This window comes from Poecile atricapillus, chromosome 1 (assembly GCF_030490865.1).
Source record: "Poecile atricapillus isolate bPoeAtr1 chromosome 1, bPoeAtr1.hap1, whole genome shotgun sequence".
NCBI lineage: Eukaryota > Metazoa > Chordata > Aves > Passeriformes > Paridae > Poecile > Poecile atricapillus.
In genome coordinates this window covers 72,378,173-72,398,225 of record NC_081249.1, presented here as the reverse complement: position 1 = coordinate 72,398,225, position 20,053 = coordinate 72,378,173, and the positions used below count along the sequence as shown (strand labels likewise).

The window sequence follows — 20,053 nt, the reverse complement described above, 5'->3', positions numbered from 1 at the left end:
CAATACTAGGCAGTTCAGAGCAGAGGTCTGCCTCATGCTGGCTGTGGCAAAGCTTTCCAGCACATTCTTGCAGGGCAAGGGTGGGTGAGGCACTGGGCTGACACAACACACACCATGGAAAGGGTTGGGGAGCCAAAATGACTCTAACCTAGCAGCAAAGAGCTCATGGCTGCAGCACCTGGCATAGGGGAGGCAGCTTCAATGTGCAAAAGGAGGAGAGCGGGTTCAGACCATCCCACAGCTGGTGTCATGCATTTTACTTCTTTGGCATGCAGGGCTGCTGGGACAGGCCCATGTCAATAGAAAAACAGAGTCAAAGTTGTAATGGGGCTGAGCTGAGAGGAAGAGAGAAAGATGGAGGAGGGTGTGCAGCGGTGCTGGAGTCAAGGCCCACGGTGCATAACAGGAATAAAGTCCAGCAGCCAGTACTGCTGCACTCATAGGCCATCAAGGCTCCTGCCTGCTTGAAAGGACAGCAACATAAGAAGGTGGGAGGGGATGCAGGGAATTTGCAAGGGAGCTTTTCCAGAGGCTCTGATTAATTGTTTGGCATCAAAACCAATTTAAGCAATCTCTGCCGTAGGCATAACAAAGGAGAAATCACAGGGTGGGGAACTGCAGCAGGGATGGGCAGAGACAACTGAGCCAGCTGCCATCAGAGAAAACTGGCTGAACTACCATGGGAGGATGGTGCTGCCAGTACAGTACAAACTGGTCACCAGTAAGTCAGAGATTTAGAGGGCTGGGGAGACCCTCTCCCCAGGCTGCAGGGCAGGAGCAAGAGTAAGCACAGAGAACATCTGGGGATGGGTGTGCTTTGCAGTTCAGAGCAGCCCCAACCAGTTTGGGAAGGCAGAGGAAGTTGGAAACCAAGGAAAGCAGCTTGGCTTTTCCCTGCAGAAAGGGTTAGCTGTGACCCTACAAAACACAGCTGCCTCCTCTGCTGAGGCCACAATTCGCAGCAGGGATATTTCAGAGGAGAGTGTTCATAATGAGGGTTGTACATAGAATGAGAAGAAATATTTCAGCCAAACACATCAGTCACAACTGGTCTTGCCTGCTGAGATGATCAATAGCTTAGTGCTAGTGAAGCCTTGGATTGGCTCCGACTCTTTGATTTACAGCTGCCCTTGGTGCAGATTGGACAGGGACTGGAACATTTGTTCCCAACCCATCTGGCTGCCAGGACACCAGCAACAGGGCAGTGTTGCCAGACTGCACCTTAGCAGGTCCTGCTACAATGCAGGAAATGTTCAGCCAACTGGGATTCATTTACAGCATGGCCACACACAGAGTTGTGCTGGCCTACAAAGGACTGCAGACAACCCATTTCTTCATTGAAACTTTGCCCACTTACCCACAATGAAAAGAAAAACGGTCATGGAGCTGATGTTCTAGAAAAAACTAACTGCTGGACTAGAACTAACTGAAAACCTGTGAGGAAGAAAAGAAAAACCACAGAGAGCTATCATCATAGCCCCATTTGGGGTTTTGCAGGCCTGCATTTTATCATAGACCAAGAAAAACCACCCCTCCTCCAACTGAGGAAAACTTATCTCCCTCAAAGTATTTCACAGGTTTATTGGCATTCAGCATAGGGCTATTTCAAATTGATAACCAAGGAGGTAAGACCCAATCAAACATAATTGTTAACTGATCTCCATTCATATATGGTATATGATCCACAGATGTCCCAAATGAAAGTCAAGTCTCAAGGTGTTCTATGAAACACAGTCCTGGAAGGAGCAGCTGTATCTCCACATTCTGGAACAATCACTCTGCTTGGGTAACAATCACTCACTCTGGGCAGACTGTGGGGTGATACAGCAAGGTACAGCCTGAGCACCCACTTTCCTGACCCTAAAGGAACAGCTTCTTTAAATCTGCAGAGACTAAGATACACTAATATACTATAGTTGTGCATACTTTTTCCTCAAGCTTGCTGGTAGACACATTCAGAAGACTATCAGTAACTTCTTTTCACAACAGTGATTAAAATAGAAAATGTGCTGTGAAGGCAGGAAAGATCAGGAGTTTGCCAGTGTAAGAGAATAGATAAATGACAGGGCTCAGCTCAGGCCCTCATGCAGGGACAGAGCTGACTCTAGGTATTTTCCCTCTCCCATGGCTCGTCCCTGCTCCGGTTTTACTAGTTCACACATAAAACCACCAACCCACCCAAGCTCTCTTACAACATGAACACACAGAGCTGGGCCAGCACCTGTAAGAAGTGTGATACAACAGCACTCTGCAGTATCTGCTCCTAAGGACACCTGCTCTTTGTTCTGCACCTTGGAAGAGTAGCTCCATTATACAAAAACAGGGAGGTTAATCCATTTGTGAAATGGATTACAACAAACAAACAAACCAACCCCCAAAACTTAGCTCTACCGAGGTCAGTGTATCCATGGTGGTAAGAAGCGGCCCAAAACAGGAAGCACACAAGACATTGCATGCACCTCTGACTTTCAGGTTCCCCTGCTTTCACAAGCACACCCCTCCCACAGCCACATACTACCATGCACTCAAGAGTTACCTGTGTATCTCCATTAGAGTATGGACAACAGAGTTAGGGCATCAGGGCCCTGGATGGGAATGAGAGCTGTCTAGGGGTTATGTGTGCTTTGGATGTAGAGTCTCTACTTGAAAATGTTTTTCTAAGTTCCTACTTAAAATCTAGCCTAGCATTCACATATAGACTCTCACTTCACTAAGAACAGTTAAAGTGTTTGCCTTTTATTCAGAAGACTTGCTCCATTTCCAGTAATACTTTTCCATGTCCTTGAAACCAGACAGATTCTAGTCTCATAACAGCACCATCAGTCTACTACAAAAAAAAGCAAACAAATCAAAACCAAAAAAGTTCCATGATGCGATACAGTATAAAGAAACAAATACAGCTAATACATTGGAGAAATAAACATCTACATGAACTCAAGTAAGTTGCTATAAAACTGGCAGTATGCAATGAAGAGATTGGTAAGATTACCAGGTCTGCTAGATGTTTAAACAAGCCTGCATAGGCCATAACTATATTCTCGTGCTGTTTTTAGGCATGAGTTTGCACTCAGAATCTAGCTACCTCAATTATCCACACTGGTGGGCTTTCATACAATTCCCCTACAGCCAGCAGCACGTATGCAAGCGCCTCCAGCTACCTGCCCACTCAAGCAGCACTTGCAAAGCTGTGAAGATGTATGTAGCCTATTGCTGTCTCTTCTCTATGAATATGATATTACAGGGTTTGTCTGCATATGCCTGATTAAGAAATAAAACACAGTCAGTTGTGTACTATAACACCTTAAGTAACATATGGAATCTTAGATTTTAGAAAAATATTTTAATCATCAGTTCACAAGTAAAAACTATCGCTATTACAAAACATCTTGTAATACTACAATACCTAGCTTGGAAAGAGTTTTGTTCTTATTGCTGTTGCATTTAGTTTTCAGGCGCTGTGTCAGCATGAAGGTAGCAGTGGACTTTCCCACTTGTCATAGTCAGCTTGTAAGGGTACTCATAGGAAAGTGCATCTTCCTATTTAATCCTCACACAATTTTCACATGCTTAGGCTGGCTGCCCTGACTTTCCCAGACACATACATACTCATCATCTGACACTATGCATCAAAATCTCACCCAACTTTGTTTCTTACAACAAATTTCATTTGCAGCCTTTAAATAAAACATTCACTCCAAAAAGAGTGAACATCAGCATTGACACCACCTTAGCTACTTGAAAACCCTATAACTGTGTTCTGGCAGCTATCAGATATTAACTCATTCATTTCATTTTGTTTGGTTTCTTCCTTATTCTCATGGTTGGGTTGCTGTTTTGAATTTCCAGCTTTTTTAGACCTTCTGAGGAAAAACTTTGTCAGTAAGTAACACAATTCAGCCACATTTAAAAGAATGCAAATGCTGGACACAGCAATCATGAAAATGGTGAACACCGTCTTTTCAGTAGGTCGGGAAACAAAGCAGTCTACAGTGTTGGGGCAGGGCCAGGCATTACACTTCATTAAGCGAGGCATTCGGAACCCATCGTACATGAAATAAAACGCATACATGAAGACAGCTTCAAAGATCAGTCTGAAAAAGATGCTGCTGGTGTACGTCCACCACAAGGACCCCTCAATACGAAACCTCTGTTTCCTGATTTCCTCTATGTCCTTGAATTCACATTTCTGGTCTCCTTTTCTGAACTGCCTTTTCTTCTCATGCCTCCTGTAAGCCACATGCATGGCCACCAGCAGAGCAGGTGTGGAGACAAAGATCAGCTGCAGGGCCCAGAGTCTGATGTGAGAGATAGGGAAAAAGTGATCATAGCAAACATTTCTGCAGCCAGGCTGAAGTGTGTTGCAGACAAAGTCATCTTGTTCATCTCCCCAGACTCTCTCTGCAGCCACAACCAGGATCATGATACGGAAGATGAAGAGGACTGTGAGCCATATCTTCCCGATACTGGTGGAGTGCTTATTTACACCTCCCAAAATGGTATGCAGAGCTCCCCAATCCATTGTCTTGTTTCAATCCTCTGACCTAAGACAAGACAAGTAAACAAAACTAAGATTAATCAAGACAGGAAACCAATACCAGCAAGCATATGGTTTAAAATAAAGGCAATATCATAATTGTAGCATATTCACTGGATGTGGTAACATTTTGTTGACGCAGTGGGCTTACCTACAACTAGTCATAAATGATAACCTAATCACATATCAGCAGGTAATATTTCATACTGGATTACACACATGGCACCACGTTCATTTGACTCCTAGGTGTATTTGCCAATGACACATTAAGTAGGAAAGACAGACGGGAAAGTGATAAACAGCCTTAAATTAAAAGATACATCTTCTAATGGCTTGATAACAGTAGCAAAGTAATAGAAGACATCAAAAGTAAGCTAGATATTGTGTTTAAAAATTATGTGTTAGACAGAGACTTCCTATATAAATCAAGGCAAATTGGTTTATCCTTTTCTTTATAGTATAATTAATGATTATTTGTATATAACAATAAAGACAGACCTTGAGTTTAAGAAGTGTGACTGCATTCTTAGTCAAAGCAAACTCTACACTAGCTTGAAACAAAGAAGGTAAAATCTTGGTCATTATCCATCTCAAGTTGGACATTTTAAATCAATGATTAAGATTCATACCAAAATTGCTTTTCTTTCCACTAACTACAAAAAAGGCCTAGGGTAACTGGATAAAGACTCCTTCATTGTGAATACCTGTGAGGTTGGGCTTTTTTCCCACCTCACAGCACAGACTTCATTAGTCCTAGATTAGGGGAGACATTTCAGAGGCTGATAGAATGCTATAGTCAACATTTGAAGAGTTCAGACAAGCCAGAAGTAGCTCAGAGACTTTTTCAACAGAATCATGTAGTTTCCAGCAGGTGAGTTTCAAAGTACTATGACTGTAACAAATTAAGGATTTCACCCTTTGGTCTCCTCTGGAGCACCACAATTGTCAAGTTTTCACAGCTTCCACAAACAGCTTTTCCACAGAGAGCATTCAGACACATTTCAGCCCATCTCCCCCCACCCCTCCACCTCAGATGGATTTAGAAGTTAGTTTGCAAGCTAACTCCGAATGCAAGAAATTGGCATTTCTTGTGCCTATCAGCCAGGACCCTCTAAGAGTGCTCACAGATCTCTTGGCTCTGAAACTGCTTGTGAAGGATTTTATTTCACAACATTGTTAATTTGTTTGTATCTCAGAGCCCATACTTCTTTGGCATTTACAGCACAAGGCACCAATAATCAAAATAATTTTTTCAAAGTTCCTTTAAAGACCAGCTACTGGCAAGAAGGTCATCATATCAATCACAAGATTTTCCTGACTGTGAGCTGGATCACACTGTGTGAGGAAGAAAATGACGACACTATTCTGTAGTTGTCTTCCACGTCACACTCCCATTCTGAGTAATGTCAAAAACCTTCCTGGTTCACAGCAAGTTACATATAGTCAGTAGGCCACACTGATTGAGTATCAGTCAAAGTACACAACAGCTCAGAGAAAATGAGAACACTTAATTGTTACACAACACAATCTTTTCCTTGAGTTACTGGGATTTAAATGTAATCTCCCTTCACTAGTTCCTTAAATTACATTTCCCTCAGATCCTGCTGGTTGACTGTGTGGGGTTATACTCCAGGAGGTGAAAACCGAGGGGGAGATCCAAGATCTCCTTCAGATTGGAGAGAACTTTTCCTGAGCCTCCTACAGGATGCACAATCTATATGGGCCATTTCCTCTGTATGTGACTGAAACCAGTCCTGAAACAGACTTATCTTGCTATCCTGCTAGGTTACTTTTTCTAAGAAAAAAGAGTCTTTTTTTCATTAGCATACAGTTACAGAGTTTCTGTAGGATAACAACCCTAGGAGGACACAGGAAAGACCCTTAATACTAAACGTATCAGCTGGATTTTGAACTGTTTCCACCCCTTTTTCTGTCGTCTGATTGATGAAAATTCTTTCAGAATTTGCCTTGGCAATTATCGCTGTTTTAAACAGAGAGACAGTTACAACTTTTTAGCATTCTGTTACTATTGGCAATTACACAAATGGCAATTACACTACTTATAAAATGACACTACAACCAAGTATTACAACTAAAAATACTTATGAACATTTGAAAATAAATCCTGTAGAAGACTGGCACCATGCAAACTGTGATATTACACGCACTATCCACCTATCCTGTAACTCCACCAGAGCCCTTACTTTCTTCCCAGCCATTCCATCTTCTCCCTGCCTGTCAACCATCTTCTTAGAGTGAAAAGACTGAAGTGAAACCTGCGTATCTGCTCCTCATAAGCCCTGTTTCTTAGCTTCACATCTCATTGCACACCAATAATGCTACCATTTTGTTATAGCTTCACATGGATTTGTTTCCTCCTCCCTGTGCAGAAGGAGATTCAAAATACAAGTTCCCCAGTGTGCAGTTAGCTCAAGAAGGTCCCCTAGTCCTGTTTTTTCTTAAGATTCTCCTACAGTTCATCAACTGTGACTTCATGAAGGCACGTTATAAAACAGGTGACGTGTCTGTAAATTCTTCCCAGGACTAGTATGTTTTGGTTGGTTTGGTTTTTTTAAACCTGATCCATTTCATCCATCTGCTTACCAGCACAGACCCACAAATGACCTGAAAAGGACAGCTTCATTAAAAAATAACAAACAACAAAACCACCACTACAAGAACCCCAGGCTGTAAATTGCAAAGCATGGGTAAGAATGAGCAGTCAGTGGGAAAGAGGGGTTGGAAAAGCTTGAATGCTGAATATAATAAACACTCCTCTTCATCTGACTTGCTCCATCTTCTCTGGGAGTATATTTGCTAGTTAAGTCAAAAAACTGTGCTTCAGTTCTAGCAAAGACATACCTGTATCTGGATCAAGAAAGGAGAACAAGCCACCATGCTTTGAAGAGGCAGTCTTTTGCCCAGAGTCTCTTGGTGACATCTCTCCTTTCCAAAAATTTGTTCATATCTGCCCAAACATTCCTCCCTTCACCCTTCCCACATACCTTACCAAATCTTCCAGCTATCTTTTCAGCTCCTCCTGCCACTGCTTTTCCCACTGCCTACTGAGCAAGTCACCAACCTTTGCCCCTTCATGCTCACAGCCTTTCAGGCTTGTTTTGACATTCGTAGAGAGTTATATAACTTCTGGACTACTCCAGAGTGCTACAGGCACTGATCAGACACCAGTGAAAGCTCACTATCTTCTCCCTGAAAGGTGGCACTTCTAAGATTATAGTGCCATACCCAGGCAGCCTGAATGCCATCCAAATACTTTGGCCACAGTGTTTCCTACTAGCTGGCTTTAAACAGTTCTCCTCAATGAGATTTAGAGGATCCAATGAAGGCAATTCAGACACTGCCAAAATGTCCACCACTCTCCAACACACACACAGACATAGTGATCCAAGCAGAATTTAAGTAAGCCAAGTATGGCCCTTCACAGTATTAAAGCCACCAGTGCAGATCACTCCAACTAAACACTCAGTCAGGGCTACCTGTACTGATATAATGGCTCATTTACTCTTTACTCACTCAAAAGCTAGAGCCTTGATCACACGTTATCTTTCTTTCAAATACTTGCTTCCCTTTTCACTAGCAAGTAAAATATTAACTGTCTTGCTGACCAAAGGAGAAGAAAGCAGGAAAATTACACCCCTTTAATGGGTTGATGAGTCCTATTTATATAGAGCCAGTCCAGATACTGTTTCTACATGAGCAAATCCTATTCTATGTGAACAAATCCTGCCAATTGCTTACAGAAATAATAGTATGTAGACAGCCAATGACTTCTCTAGTTTGCTGGTACAGAACATTACAAAAACACATTAAAGACATGAAAGCTTAGGTGAATTTTGGGGAAAAATTGTAAAGTAGCAATGAGGATAGGGATTGGTTATAAAGGAAAGAACTGGGGAGAACAGAAGACAGCTGAAGTTAGCAAGGTTGAGTAACTAAGCATTTAGAATAATTTCTTACAGGGGAGTGGATTAAATGTTAAATTCTCCTTCACAAAACTTGCAGCTGGGCAAGAAAATGAGCTTCTCCAGGCCTCCACATAGATATCTGTTCTACTACCACCAGCACCTTCTCTTTCATTTCAACAATTACAGGACTACAGAGGGATATGGTTGTTACAGTTTACAGTTAAAAACAATCATAAAAGATCACCATGCTTGACTAAAAAGTTAAGTTACAAGGGAAAATTGATCATACAGTTCTGTATGATCACACAACATAGCCACATAAGCGGGTGTTTCAGTTGGGGTTTGTTTTTCCTTCTTGTTGCTTTGTGGGTTTTTTCCACTAGTAAGCTAGACAACAGCAAGAGAAGAACTACAGCTTAACTCCTTCTGTAGTTCTCCAGCTTATGGGCAGTATTTTGAGCTCTGTGCTGCCATGGCTAGACTGCCTTCTACTTTAAAGCTAGCTCCTGTAAGCCTACATTAAACCGCAATCACAGCACAGTGCATACGCCCAATGAAAATCCTGCAATTCACAACACTAAGGACAATCATCGCTGAGCTCCCCTGTTTATGAGTACAGCTGGCTTGTTAACAGACACCATTTTCCTTTGTTAAAGATTGTTATACTGGAAAATCATTGCTCACTGGCTAAATCCACAGCTGGAATACAGTGAAGGTGTAAAAACAACAGAAGATACATCTCTATCACATACATATATGGTACTTGTGCTATAGGATATTATCAAACAAAAAAAAAAGTAGCCATAACCAAGTATTACAATACCTGTTTATACTGCAGGAACATCTAAGAGTGCCATTCAAAAAGAGGTCCACAGATCCCTAATTTATGCATAAATTCAGACTACTATTAAACCATTCTCCCCTTCAATTTCAATACCAATTTATTTACTGTACTGAATTTACACAGAAATTTAGAGGGTGTTCGCAATGACTCCACTTCTATCAGAATTTTAGTGTACAGTGTACCAGGAGTTTGGTGCGACATTCCATCACTTTCAGCAGTGCCTCCGGATACTGATAAAAGATCAGCTGACTGCCAAGACAAAAGTCACTTTATCCCATGTGCGAATGTGTTAACCAAGATAATCTTTAAGCAAAAAAACACTGGTCTCAAGTGTCCCTCCCTGCCCTTCAAGCTGGGGACAAAGGTAGCTCACATACCCAAGAGTAGCAGTTTTATGCAAAACTTTTGCCATAGAAAAGCTTCAGAACATCTAAACTAACATGCAAAATCATTACCAAAATTATTTTATGACACAACTTAGCACAATAAGTACTGCTGCATGTTGAGGTCCAACATGCATTCAAATGTGCTGCTGAGACAACTTTCCCTTCAGGTGTTGATCTCAACAGCTGCACTGGAGCAATGGCTCACAGCAGGGGAGCTGATAACCAGCACCGAGGTGTCCTAGAGCTGCATAATGCCGTGTCATTACTCAGATCTGAGGAACACACTAGTCTGGGTTTCAGCAGTTTTGCATCAGCATGCCTCCACCCTGCCAACCTGGCATCTAGTTTACAGTAAGCACTTAATTGCCAGTGCGTAGATTTTGTGTTTCCTATTGCTAAGTTAGTTTTGGTTCTGTTCTACAAGAGCAGCAGCACTGCCAAGGCTGAAGCAAAGAAGCTTTAATAAATACAGATTAACATCTTCCAAAAGACAGCGTCCTTTTATTTCACCAAGAAAGGCTGGTACACAGGCTACAGCAAGCACTTGCTAATTTGCTCAGACTTCCTACCTAATTTGTCAGTCTGCCTCATGCCTCAGTTTCCCAGACATTACACAAGAGATAACAAAAATCTCACCATCTCACAGGGCTGTTCTCCTGAAATGCTCCACTGCAATTACAAGCTTCAGAGGCTCAGTGGACCAAGACAGATAAGTAGCAGCTCAAAGCTAGAAGCACAGAGCTTGAATTAAATCAGCCAGGATATTTCTGACATCTGAAAAAGAACGCAGCTCCCTACATTGCTATAGCTTTAATGCAGAGTTCAAAATGTAAGAAGACAAAGCTTTGAACTTAGGCCTTGGCAACTAAAATCCTTTAATAGGTAGCTTCCAGCTATTTTAAATTCACAGCAGCATATTAAAAACTTCAAGGAGTATACAGCTGGATGACTTTGGAATACCAACAACTCCTTTCCTAAAAAGCTGAAAAAGATCAAAGGAGCAGCCTAAGAACCACAAAGGTCTGTGTAAGTCTCTCTAGTAGCTCTCAAACTTTGTTCTGAACACTATCTCCAGATCAGAGTGGAAACTAGAGAGAAGAATCATGACAGAGGGATTACAGTATATCTGATTTGACACAAGAACAGGCAAAAACTAATCGGGAACAGGAAACCTCTGACAGTTGCAGGTCTGAACACTGCAAGCATTGTTCTTTCCTTCTACTCAAGTTTAGGAAAACAGGAGGCATTCTTTGCTCTAATTTAAACCAGCATGAAATCCAGAGAAACCTAACAGATTAGGACCCAATTTGTATGTAGTCAAATGTTACTTAAAAATTATGCTACTTAAATATGTAGAGCATTTAAGGGTTCAGTTTTTGCCCACAACACCCTATTCATGCCCTCACCCAAGTTTTAAGTCATTTTCAAAGGGTGCTTGGAAACATCCATACCTATTTCACCAACCTGCAAGTGTAACTGGAGATTACTATGCTTCAGAATGTTCTCTGCACAAAATTCATTCCACTCATATAGAACAGGAAATCAGAGTCACACTTGAAGGTATAACGAGATGGCACAAGTCCTATTAGAGTTTAGCCTGTCTCAGCCATTTTCCCCTGTAAACCTTTCCTTCAAAGTGTGCTTTAAGCTTCTTTGGAAGAAAGTCGAATTCCCAAGGACCATGTCTCCACTGATACAAGAATCCTATTTTCCATATCTTAGTTTTAGAGATACTGTGCCCCACATCTGATCATCAGAGCAACTTTTTAATGTTACTTTTTACTTTCTTTTTTTAAAGCCTGTTACCTAATTCCTATTTCCATCCTCCTACACCTAGGCAAATGTCTATATCCTCTCTACAAGTCTCTCCTTTCCTCCAAAATTAATAAGGCTGTTTTCTTTCACACTCAGAGCTCATACCCTTTTGGAAACACTAATTAAACTTATAAACACTATCATTTTGCACTGCAGCTTTTCCTTGAGCATGTATTTTGTTATCTCATTTATCAAGAGTGAAGTCAAAAGCAACTTTTTTCTTTTTAAAACTCTGTTACAGGAAGAAATGCAGGTGTGAGATAAGGAATATAATTAGTTTCCACATTCTTTCATCAACTAATAGGAGATGGGTTTCTCTTTTTCCACATTCCTGTTGTTTTGACAGCACATTATCTCCCCTCATATATTATCACTTCAAGCTTTTTCTTCCACAAATGGGTGTTTAGCCAGGCAAGAATCACAGTTCTCCTTTCAGATACCTCATCAGTCATCATTAAGTAACAATTAAAATCAGCAAGAAACAGAACAAGGGGAAACATCAAAAGAAAAAACAGCTTCAACCCACGCTCCTATTTCATGCAGTGTCTGGGACCACTGATTTAACTGGAACTGTTCACAGGAATCAACTTGCAAAAGCATCCTCTTTACTCACAAGTACCTACTGAGGTTATGCAGTAACTATTATGAGCTTGCACATTTAACTCTAAGTGCTGTTATCTTTCCAGCTACTAAGATAGTCTGCTAAAATTTTTTCAGTGCACAACTACCTCTTTTGCACAAAATAAATGAGGCTGCCCAAACAAACTACCTGGGTTGTTGTTTGCATCAAGGGATGCAAAACAGCGAAACTATCAGAGGCCCCACAGGCCCAGCTTCAGCAAATTGAGAGAATTAGCCCTGTCAAGACAGAATCAATTTCTCTAGAGAAGCATGCTAATTCATGGGGTTTTACTGTTCCATTTTTAAGCTCTGAGATATGTAATCCCACCAATTATGAGACTGACAGTTCTGGGGACCATCTGTAGTCTCCTTCACGTACATATGACACATGCAGCATAGATGTAATCTCATGGCTCTGGAAATGTGGGCTGAAAAGCCCACCTGGAAATTTACATTACAATGCCTAGTTGACACATGGAGGTACCGCCTTCTACGAGGCTGAGGCTTGTCCCACCATTGCTTTGTTCTCTAATGTAGATCTAACCCAATCACACGAACATCCTGTTGCCTACTGTCTTTTCTCTGGGGCTCTTCAAAGGATGTATCTGGCAAGTAGAGTTTCCAGGCTGAGCAGTGGAGGCCAAGAAACGTTAAAAATTACATAACTCCCTCAACAAAATCAAGGATGAAAATATATTTTATTCCGCTTTTGACTCGGTGTACACACGTATCCTGTGGTGATCCCAGACCAAATCCAGACCCAAACCCTCACAGTATTTTATACAGGACACAGCCATTAATCATTAAAGTTATAAACCCTGCTATGTAAGAGCATTCTTATGACAAAAGGCGACTTCCTTCTTGCAACCCTCTGCCTGTTGTCTCAAGAGTATTTCCAGACTACATGGTGAAAACGAATGGGGTGCAAGAAAAAAAAATAATTTCCTCTGTTGAGAACAGGGGAGAGAGTCTTCAACATGAGAGACGGCAAAAGTAACACCCAGTCTAGGAAAACCTGATGACGGAAAAGCCAGTCATGCCCAGAACATGCCCAGCTACTAGCTAGTGCCAGGAACTAAGCAAGCACTCCTGCCCTTACTCCAGCATGTCCTTTGTGATTTATTTAAGGCCATAAGTACTCATTCTTTGTGCGATCTTATCCAGCCCCGATACTCAGAAATACATTTATTTCTGACTCACACCTCATTTCCTATTCTCCCTGTAATTCTAAGGAATGTTTCCAGCGTGTGATCAGACACTTACAGGACCTGTCAGTTTTACTGATGCAAGCTGTTTACCTTCCCGCAGCTCTCTTCACATCTGTAGGCGTGTCGCAAATTACCTGTAATTGCAGGAGCCTTGATTTTGCTTAGTGTCGTAGCTAGCCGTACGTACTTCACATAACGCGCTTACAGAGAGCTGCTGGGAGACGAATATAAAGATTTCGCTGTAAGTTAAAGGCGTAACCAACAGAGACACCAGCATTCCCAAACAAAACTGCTCGCAGGGTTGAGAGCACTCCTCGTGACGCTGAAGCTGGGGACGGGAAGCGGAGAGCGCCCATGACGAGCAGGGTAAATCCTGCCGGGGCAGGGTAAATCCTGCCGGGGCAGGGTGGGCAGCGCACACGGCGGCTCCGCGCCCGGCCCCGCTCCCTCCCCGGCGGGCAGCGCCACCAGAGCTCCCGGCTGCGCTACCGCGACCCCGGCCCCGCGCTGGAACGCAACAAGTGCGGCCTCAGCTGCCCGCTGGGACCTGCCCGGGGGCACCTGCCCTGCCCCGCCGCACCCCTTCCTGCCTTCCCTCCGTCCCTCCTTTCCCTGCCGCGCCCCTCACCTGCCTCAGCGGCGGCCGCTGCTGAGGGGCGCTCAGCCCGCCGGGAGCTCCCGGCGCCGCGGCCGGGCTGCGCCGATCAGCGTGGCTCCGCCGGTGACTGCGGAGCGGGCGGCCCCAGCCTCGCCGCCCCGGAGCTTTAAGGTCCCTCCCCGTTCACCTGCCGCCGCTTTTAACCCGCCCCTCGCCCGCCCCCGCCCGCGCCCCGCTCCTCCGGCCGCCCGCTGAGGCGGCGGTGGGAGCCCGGGGCGGGGCCCGCCGCTGTGCCCTGCCGCTGTGCCCCGCCGAGGGGCCTGTGGCCAGCGGGGCTTGGCTTCCGAGGTGAGGAGGAAAGAGCCAAAATAAGGGCTAGGAAGGGCTTGTGTCCACCCTGGGGCCCCTTCCCGCCGCGAAGGGGCTCCTTTGGGGTTGCAGGGGGGAGACCCTGAGGGGAAGGGAGATCAAGGTAAGAGCAGATACTGGGTTTTTTCAGGGGAAATGCCTATCTATTTAAGATAACGGGGTCGTTTTCCCACATTGAGGAATCCAGGTATTCAGAAGGGCCTTGGGACAGAAAAAAGCCAGGTCTTTTCTCCTGGAAATCATTAAAAGAGCTACTGGCCAAACAGAGGGAAGAGCCAGTAGTTTCTGGCTTTTTGAGGTTTGTTTTCCAAGTGCGATTGAAATGCTACAGCAGTGCCCTGAGGACTCACAGGCTTTCACGGAGCTGTGCGTATTTGCCAGAGCAAAGACCTATTTTGGAAAGTTTTCTGTTTCCAAGGAATACAGTTGCTGAGGGAACAATTCACTTTAGGTTCAAAAATCCCTGCCCAAAACTGTGTACCCTCTTTTGCACACAGGCACATCAAACTAAATAAATGGTTTGTAACCTCTTAACTAAATTTCTGAAGAAAGCATACACCACAACTGATCAAACAGGACATTTGCTCAGACTTTGGGTGAAAAACTCATGTGTTTGTGCATGTTTGGTGGACTCAAATGATAAATGATTTCCAACAAAATTCTACTGCCTTGTCTTTCCACCTTCTAGAATACAAATAATCCCCAGGAAAATATTTAGCAAAAATCGGTTACTTAAATTTTATTTCATATTCAGGTAGAAGAGGTAGGAATGTTAAGCACAAACATTCTAATACTTGAAAGATAAATCATCATCAGCTGTGGTTTAAACGTTAGCGCCTCTCTCTCTCTCTCTCTACTGTTCATCTTTCCTCACACCTTTTCTTACCCTTGCAGTTAGATCCATGGAACCTGTACATTAGGACCGTAGGAAAATGTGTGTTGGAAGAGGTCTGAGGAGGCTTGTAATCTAACCTATTGGTCAAAGCTGGATCAGCTCTGGGATCCTTCATTAGTTACACCCCATCCAGGGGGAACCATGGGAAATTGGTTCACTGCAGCAGCTGTAGGACAAGGCCCAAGGCACATGATGTGATGCTGAGCTAGATGTGCAATAAATACTTGTGGGCTGAGTTTACCTGTGCTCGCTGACTTCTGTGGGAGTTGTGTGTTCAGATGACGTTCAAGGTCCCTGTGAATGGCGTGTGTGAGGAAGGGAGGTGGCTCTGGGCCTGGCCATGCATCTGCACTTTGCAAAAGGGAAAGCCTATCTCCTAATGGAGGAAAAGCTTTAGAAGAGACATCTGGAACAGTTGTTCTCTCTCCAGTCACCTTCCAGTTTGATTCAGTGAACTTGAAAATGTAAAATATATCATTTTAAGGTCCAGAATATATTAAACATTGGTTATATTTAGTTGCAGCAGAGGATTTCAAATTTTGTGCTGTTTTTTCAAGGCTGTGTTTGCCACCAAAAAGAGGTTTGGGGTTTTTTGGGTTTTTTTTTTGTTTGTTTGTTTACTTTTGGCTTGTTTTTTGTTTTTGTTTTGTAGTTGTTGTTTTTTGTTTGCTTTGGTTTTGTTTTGTTTTGCAGTAGGAGAAATATCATGCAAATATAAATCAAAAATTTAAGTCCTATGAGGAGCAGCTTGAGATGAGGGGTGTTTAGCCTGGAGAACGGGAGGCCCAGGGGAGACCTTATTGTTCTGTACAACTGCCTGAAAGGAGGTTATAGTGAGGTGGGGCCTCTTCTCCCAGGTAGCCAATGACTGGAGAAGAGGACATAGCCTCAAGCTGCACCAGGGGATATTGAGGTTGAGCATCAGAAAGAATTTATTCATTGAAAGGATGGCCAGACACTGGAAGAGGCTGCCCAGAGAAGTGGTGGAGTCACCACCCCTGGAAGTGTTCAAGAAACATCTGGACATGGTACTTAGTGATGTGGTTCAGCACACATGGTGTTGGTCAAAGGTTGAACTCAATGATTGTGAAGGTCTTTTCCATGAAAAGCTAGTGGAAGCGAGGCCCTACGGGTCTCACTGTTGCCTAAAGGCAGACAAGCCTAAAGGAGTTAAGCCATGGACAGAGTGTGGAGCACTCTGTGCTGCCTTGTGTCATTACTGCACTGCCTTCAGGAGTGTCACAGTTGGGGACCAACACCTGGTGTTTCTCTCAAGGCAGAAGCACCCAGTTTTGACAGCAAAAAAAAGTCTTAAATTATAATCTGTGTTTCCAAAATTAGATAATATCAAGCTATCTATTTCCTAGATAGTGAGGATCACTGGGTGAATGAGTGGCAGGGAGAAGCAGACCAGGTTCTCCTTTACTGGGTAGTTTTTTTCATCTCTCATCTGTTGAATGATATTTCTCTGACCCAGTAGCACCCTCTTTGATTACAAATGATGACTCAAGGGACACTAGAGAAAAAAAAAGAATGGGACATGTGTCAGTGCTGGGAATTTAAGGACTGGAAGTCCTAGTCTTAATCACAGTGTTTTATCTTTGTTTATGAGATTATTTACTAATTTATTTACTAATTTATTTATTATATTTGCTAATATATTTAGTAATTGACCTAATAAACAGAATTAAATTGTATTTATTCCTGTACAGATGAGGAATCTTTTATTTAGCTGGCATATAAAAATATGGTGTATTATTTAGCTAGCATACAAACTTACTGTTTGATAAAACTGTGAAATAAATGCATGTCAGTTGGTTACTTTGAATTATGACAGCCCCTTCTCCTGCAGTGCACTATAATATATATATAAATATGTTTTGTTTATTGACATGATTGACATGACATTTTTGTTTATTGACACGATTTTAAGGTAAAAAGTGAGAAGAAAGGGATGGATAAACATAAATCCCATCCATTACTGACAAATAAACAAAGAGGAAAATGATAGTTACAGAGTTCAGAAATTTTGTGTCACTAGATGCCTCACAAGATAATGCAGTTTGAAAAAAAATTTTTTTTTTAAGAGAGTTGTCATAACATTCTATTGACCAAAAGTAGCTTTAGATATAAAGCCCAAATTTAGGATAAGGCCAGCCTCTTTGATAGTGCGTGTCATTCATTTAGAAGGTCATAATCACAGTCAAGGTCATAATCACAATCACTGACCTGTAGAGCATTTAGATAACGCTTTTTGAAATATTGGCATAGGTCAAGTTTTTCATCTGAGCACTAATAAACCAGAGTCTGAAACTACTAAAACTGTTGACTGAAATTTTAACCTGATTTTTATGTACTTCATTAGACTGAAGAATTGAACAAAAACAAGTCCAACTGCTCCTTCTCAATATTATTCAGAAGGGATAAAAGAGGAGAAAAAAACAAACCCCAGGAAGTTTCTTTTCTATTTTTCCATGGCAGACGGCTGCTCAAGCACTGTGGTGCAGACTGGAAGCAGGAGGTTTCTCTTCTTGAAAATTTCTGGTTCCTTTCCAAACTTTCACATCTCTAATTAGACTCTTTTTGCCTTCTGACTATTTAGCAGTTCAGAGCAGGGAAAAGAAAATTATATCCAGTCCTTCAGTGTGAAACTATCGTTCCAGTGTGTCTCAAAGTTCTTTCTGTCCTGTGGCACATTTATTAGGGGACAACAGGGATACATATATGGTACTGATAAAATATACTAAGTCTTAGACCAAGCCCATCTTTATTGTATGCTGCTCAGGAAGCGGTTTTTCAGCTTTCATTTTCAGTTTAATTTACTGGTCAGCATTCCTACAGGGATTGTGTTGGCCCTGATTTACACACTCTGGGCAAATCCCAGGACCTCATCACCAAAGAGTCATTTCCTTTTCAATATAATTACTTTAATGACAATGTGTAGTATGATAAAGGCTGCCCATGTAATGTCCCTGTTTATTAATGATTGCAGCATGTCAAGCATTTGTACTGGCTTGAAAAGCAGTATGGATTTTTTCACCTGCAAGGGCCTTACAGGTGTCTGAGAGAACGATTATGATTACACTTCTCTTAAATAATGGGCAGGTACCTGTCTCCCTCATCTTCTTGACCTCAGGTAGACCTCATCAATGAGACCTTCCCTTTTTTATTTTCAGTTTACTGATATGCATAAAAAGTCCCAAGAGGAACATACTGACTACTTTCCTGCTAAGGTAACTTGGTGATCTTAGTGATGCCCCCTACTTGTGGAGATAGAAGAAGGAACAGGAGAGAACAAAAAAACCAAACCAAACCAACAACAAAACCCCAAAAATCCCCTCAATCCCAAATGATAGGGGAACCAATGAAAGGGGATGAAAATGGTTCTTAGCACTGCCAGTACATGACCAGCCTGACTCACACCAATCCATATAATTTGCACTTTTTTATGTCAAAATGGGCATGGGCAGGTCTTTTAGTATAGCCATGCTCTTCCAGGATGGCCTTGGAAAGTGTACCTCTCCTGCCTGCTAGTTAGGATAGACTAACCCCTTGTCAGGCACCCATCAAAGCCTCTCCATTTCATAAGCTGACAGCTCCGGATATCCAGCATCAGCCTGATTTGAAAGGCAGAGCTTTCTTCATCCTTAGGCAGCCCAGTAATTTCTCCACCACTATTGCTAATTTGGAAGCTGACAGTTTCTATCTCCCCACCCCTTTGGTTTATTACAAACATTTCATCAGACCGGCTGTAGACTGCCGTGTCCTTCTCTGCCCTGGGCAGAGGGAGACAAGCAAGGCTGTCAGCAGCGATGCTCAGTTGCTGTGGTGATGTTTCTCCTGGAGCAGGCGGCTGCAGCAAGTTCCCCACCCCGGTGGCACCTAGCCCAGGCTCTGGATGGACCCGTGGAGGCTTCCAGCTGATTTAATTGGTTCATTGTTCCCTGGTTTGATGTAATAAATTCATTGTTCCCCAGTTCAACTTAATTGAGTCATTGTTACCCGATTTAACTGACTGATTGCTGCCTGACTTGATTTAATTAATTACCGCCTGACTTGCTGAATAAGCAAGCTTCTGCTGCCAGCTGCCAGCACGGCTCATGGCTCCTAATCCGTGCTGTCTACCTCAGTCCCTTGTCCTATAGCAACCTGCACTTCTCCTGGGACCTGTTCTCTGTTCTATTCTAGCCACATCCTCTGTTACCTTCCTGCTCCCCTTTTCCATTCCTGTAGCTTGTCCCCTACCCAAAGAGTTCCTCTCACTCACCCTCTAATTCTTCTTTCCATTGTCCTCTGCTTTTTCCTGTCTTTAGCCCTGGGACTGTCTCCACTTTTCCTCCTGGAGTTCTCGCCACTATGTCTTACAGTAACCTTCCCTGCTTTGATTCCTCTAAAGCTGCACTTGAGTTCCCCTGAAGGCTTTTCATTTAACTTGTTTCATGCATGACAGATTGCCCTTCCTTTAGTGTTTTTTTTCTGTATCCTATTCTGCCCAGGAATCCTACATAAGCATCAGCACTTGTCCAGTGCTCTCTTTCTTTCCTTCATTACCACTATTTCCTGTACCCATTTTTTTTCTTCCTTTAAGGTATCATCCATAAGCTCCTCCCTCCTCTTGTTTTGTGTTATCTAGCATCCTCTAGGCTCTTGGCTCTTTTTAATCCGTTCCCTGCCCCAATCCATTCACTTGCTTTGAGATTTCTGTGTCCACTGTAAGGATATCTTCCCTGACTGCTCCTTCTCTTTAGCCTGTTGTTTTCACCTAAGATGTTCTGATGGTGGTTCAGGTTTCTTGCTGACTCTCTACTTTCTGGCCCTTACTTCATTCCCCAATCTCCCCTGACCTCTTTCATTTAT

At 42.8% G+C, this 20,053-nt stretch overlaps 1 protein-coding gene across 8 annotated transcripts; it reads right to left on the bottom strand.

Annotated features, from left to right (window-relative positions):
- Positions 1-2,697: 2,697 nt before the first annotated feature.
- LOC131574597 (gap junction beta-6 protein) lies at positions 2,698-14,135 on the bottom strand. Of its 8 annotated transcripts, none has more exons than XM_058829148.1 (3): positions 13,963-14,135; positions 13,390-13,548; positions 2,698-4,541 (listed from the first exon to the last, which is right to left on the bottom strand). In XM_058829148.1, the coding sequence occupies exon 3, from the start codon at positions 4,517-4,519 to the stop codon at positions 3,728-3,730; it is 792 nt and encodes a 263-aa protein (XP_058685131.1). In that variant the 5' UTR covers positions 4,520-4,541; positions 13,390-13,548; positions 13,963-14,135; the 3' UTR covers positions 2,698-3,727. The 8 variants fall into 8 exon arrangements, with proteins under 8 accessions (XP_058685131.1, XP_058685128.1, XP_058685132.1 ...); XM_058829145.1 differs by having other exon boundaries at positions 13,425-13,548; XM_058829149.1 differs by having other exon boundaries at positions 13,425-13,545.
- Between the last annotated feature and the right edge of the window lie 5,918 nt (positions 14,136-20,053).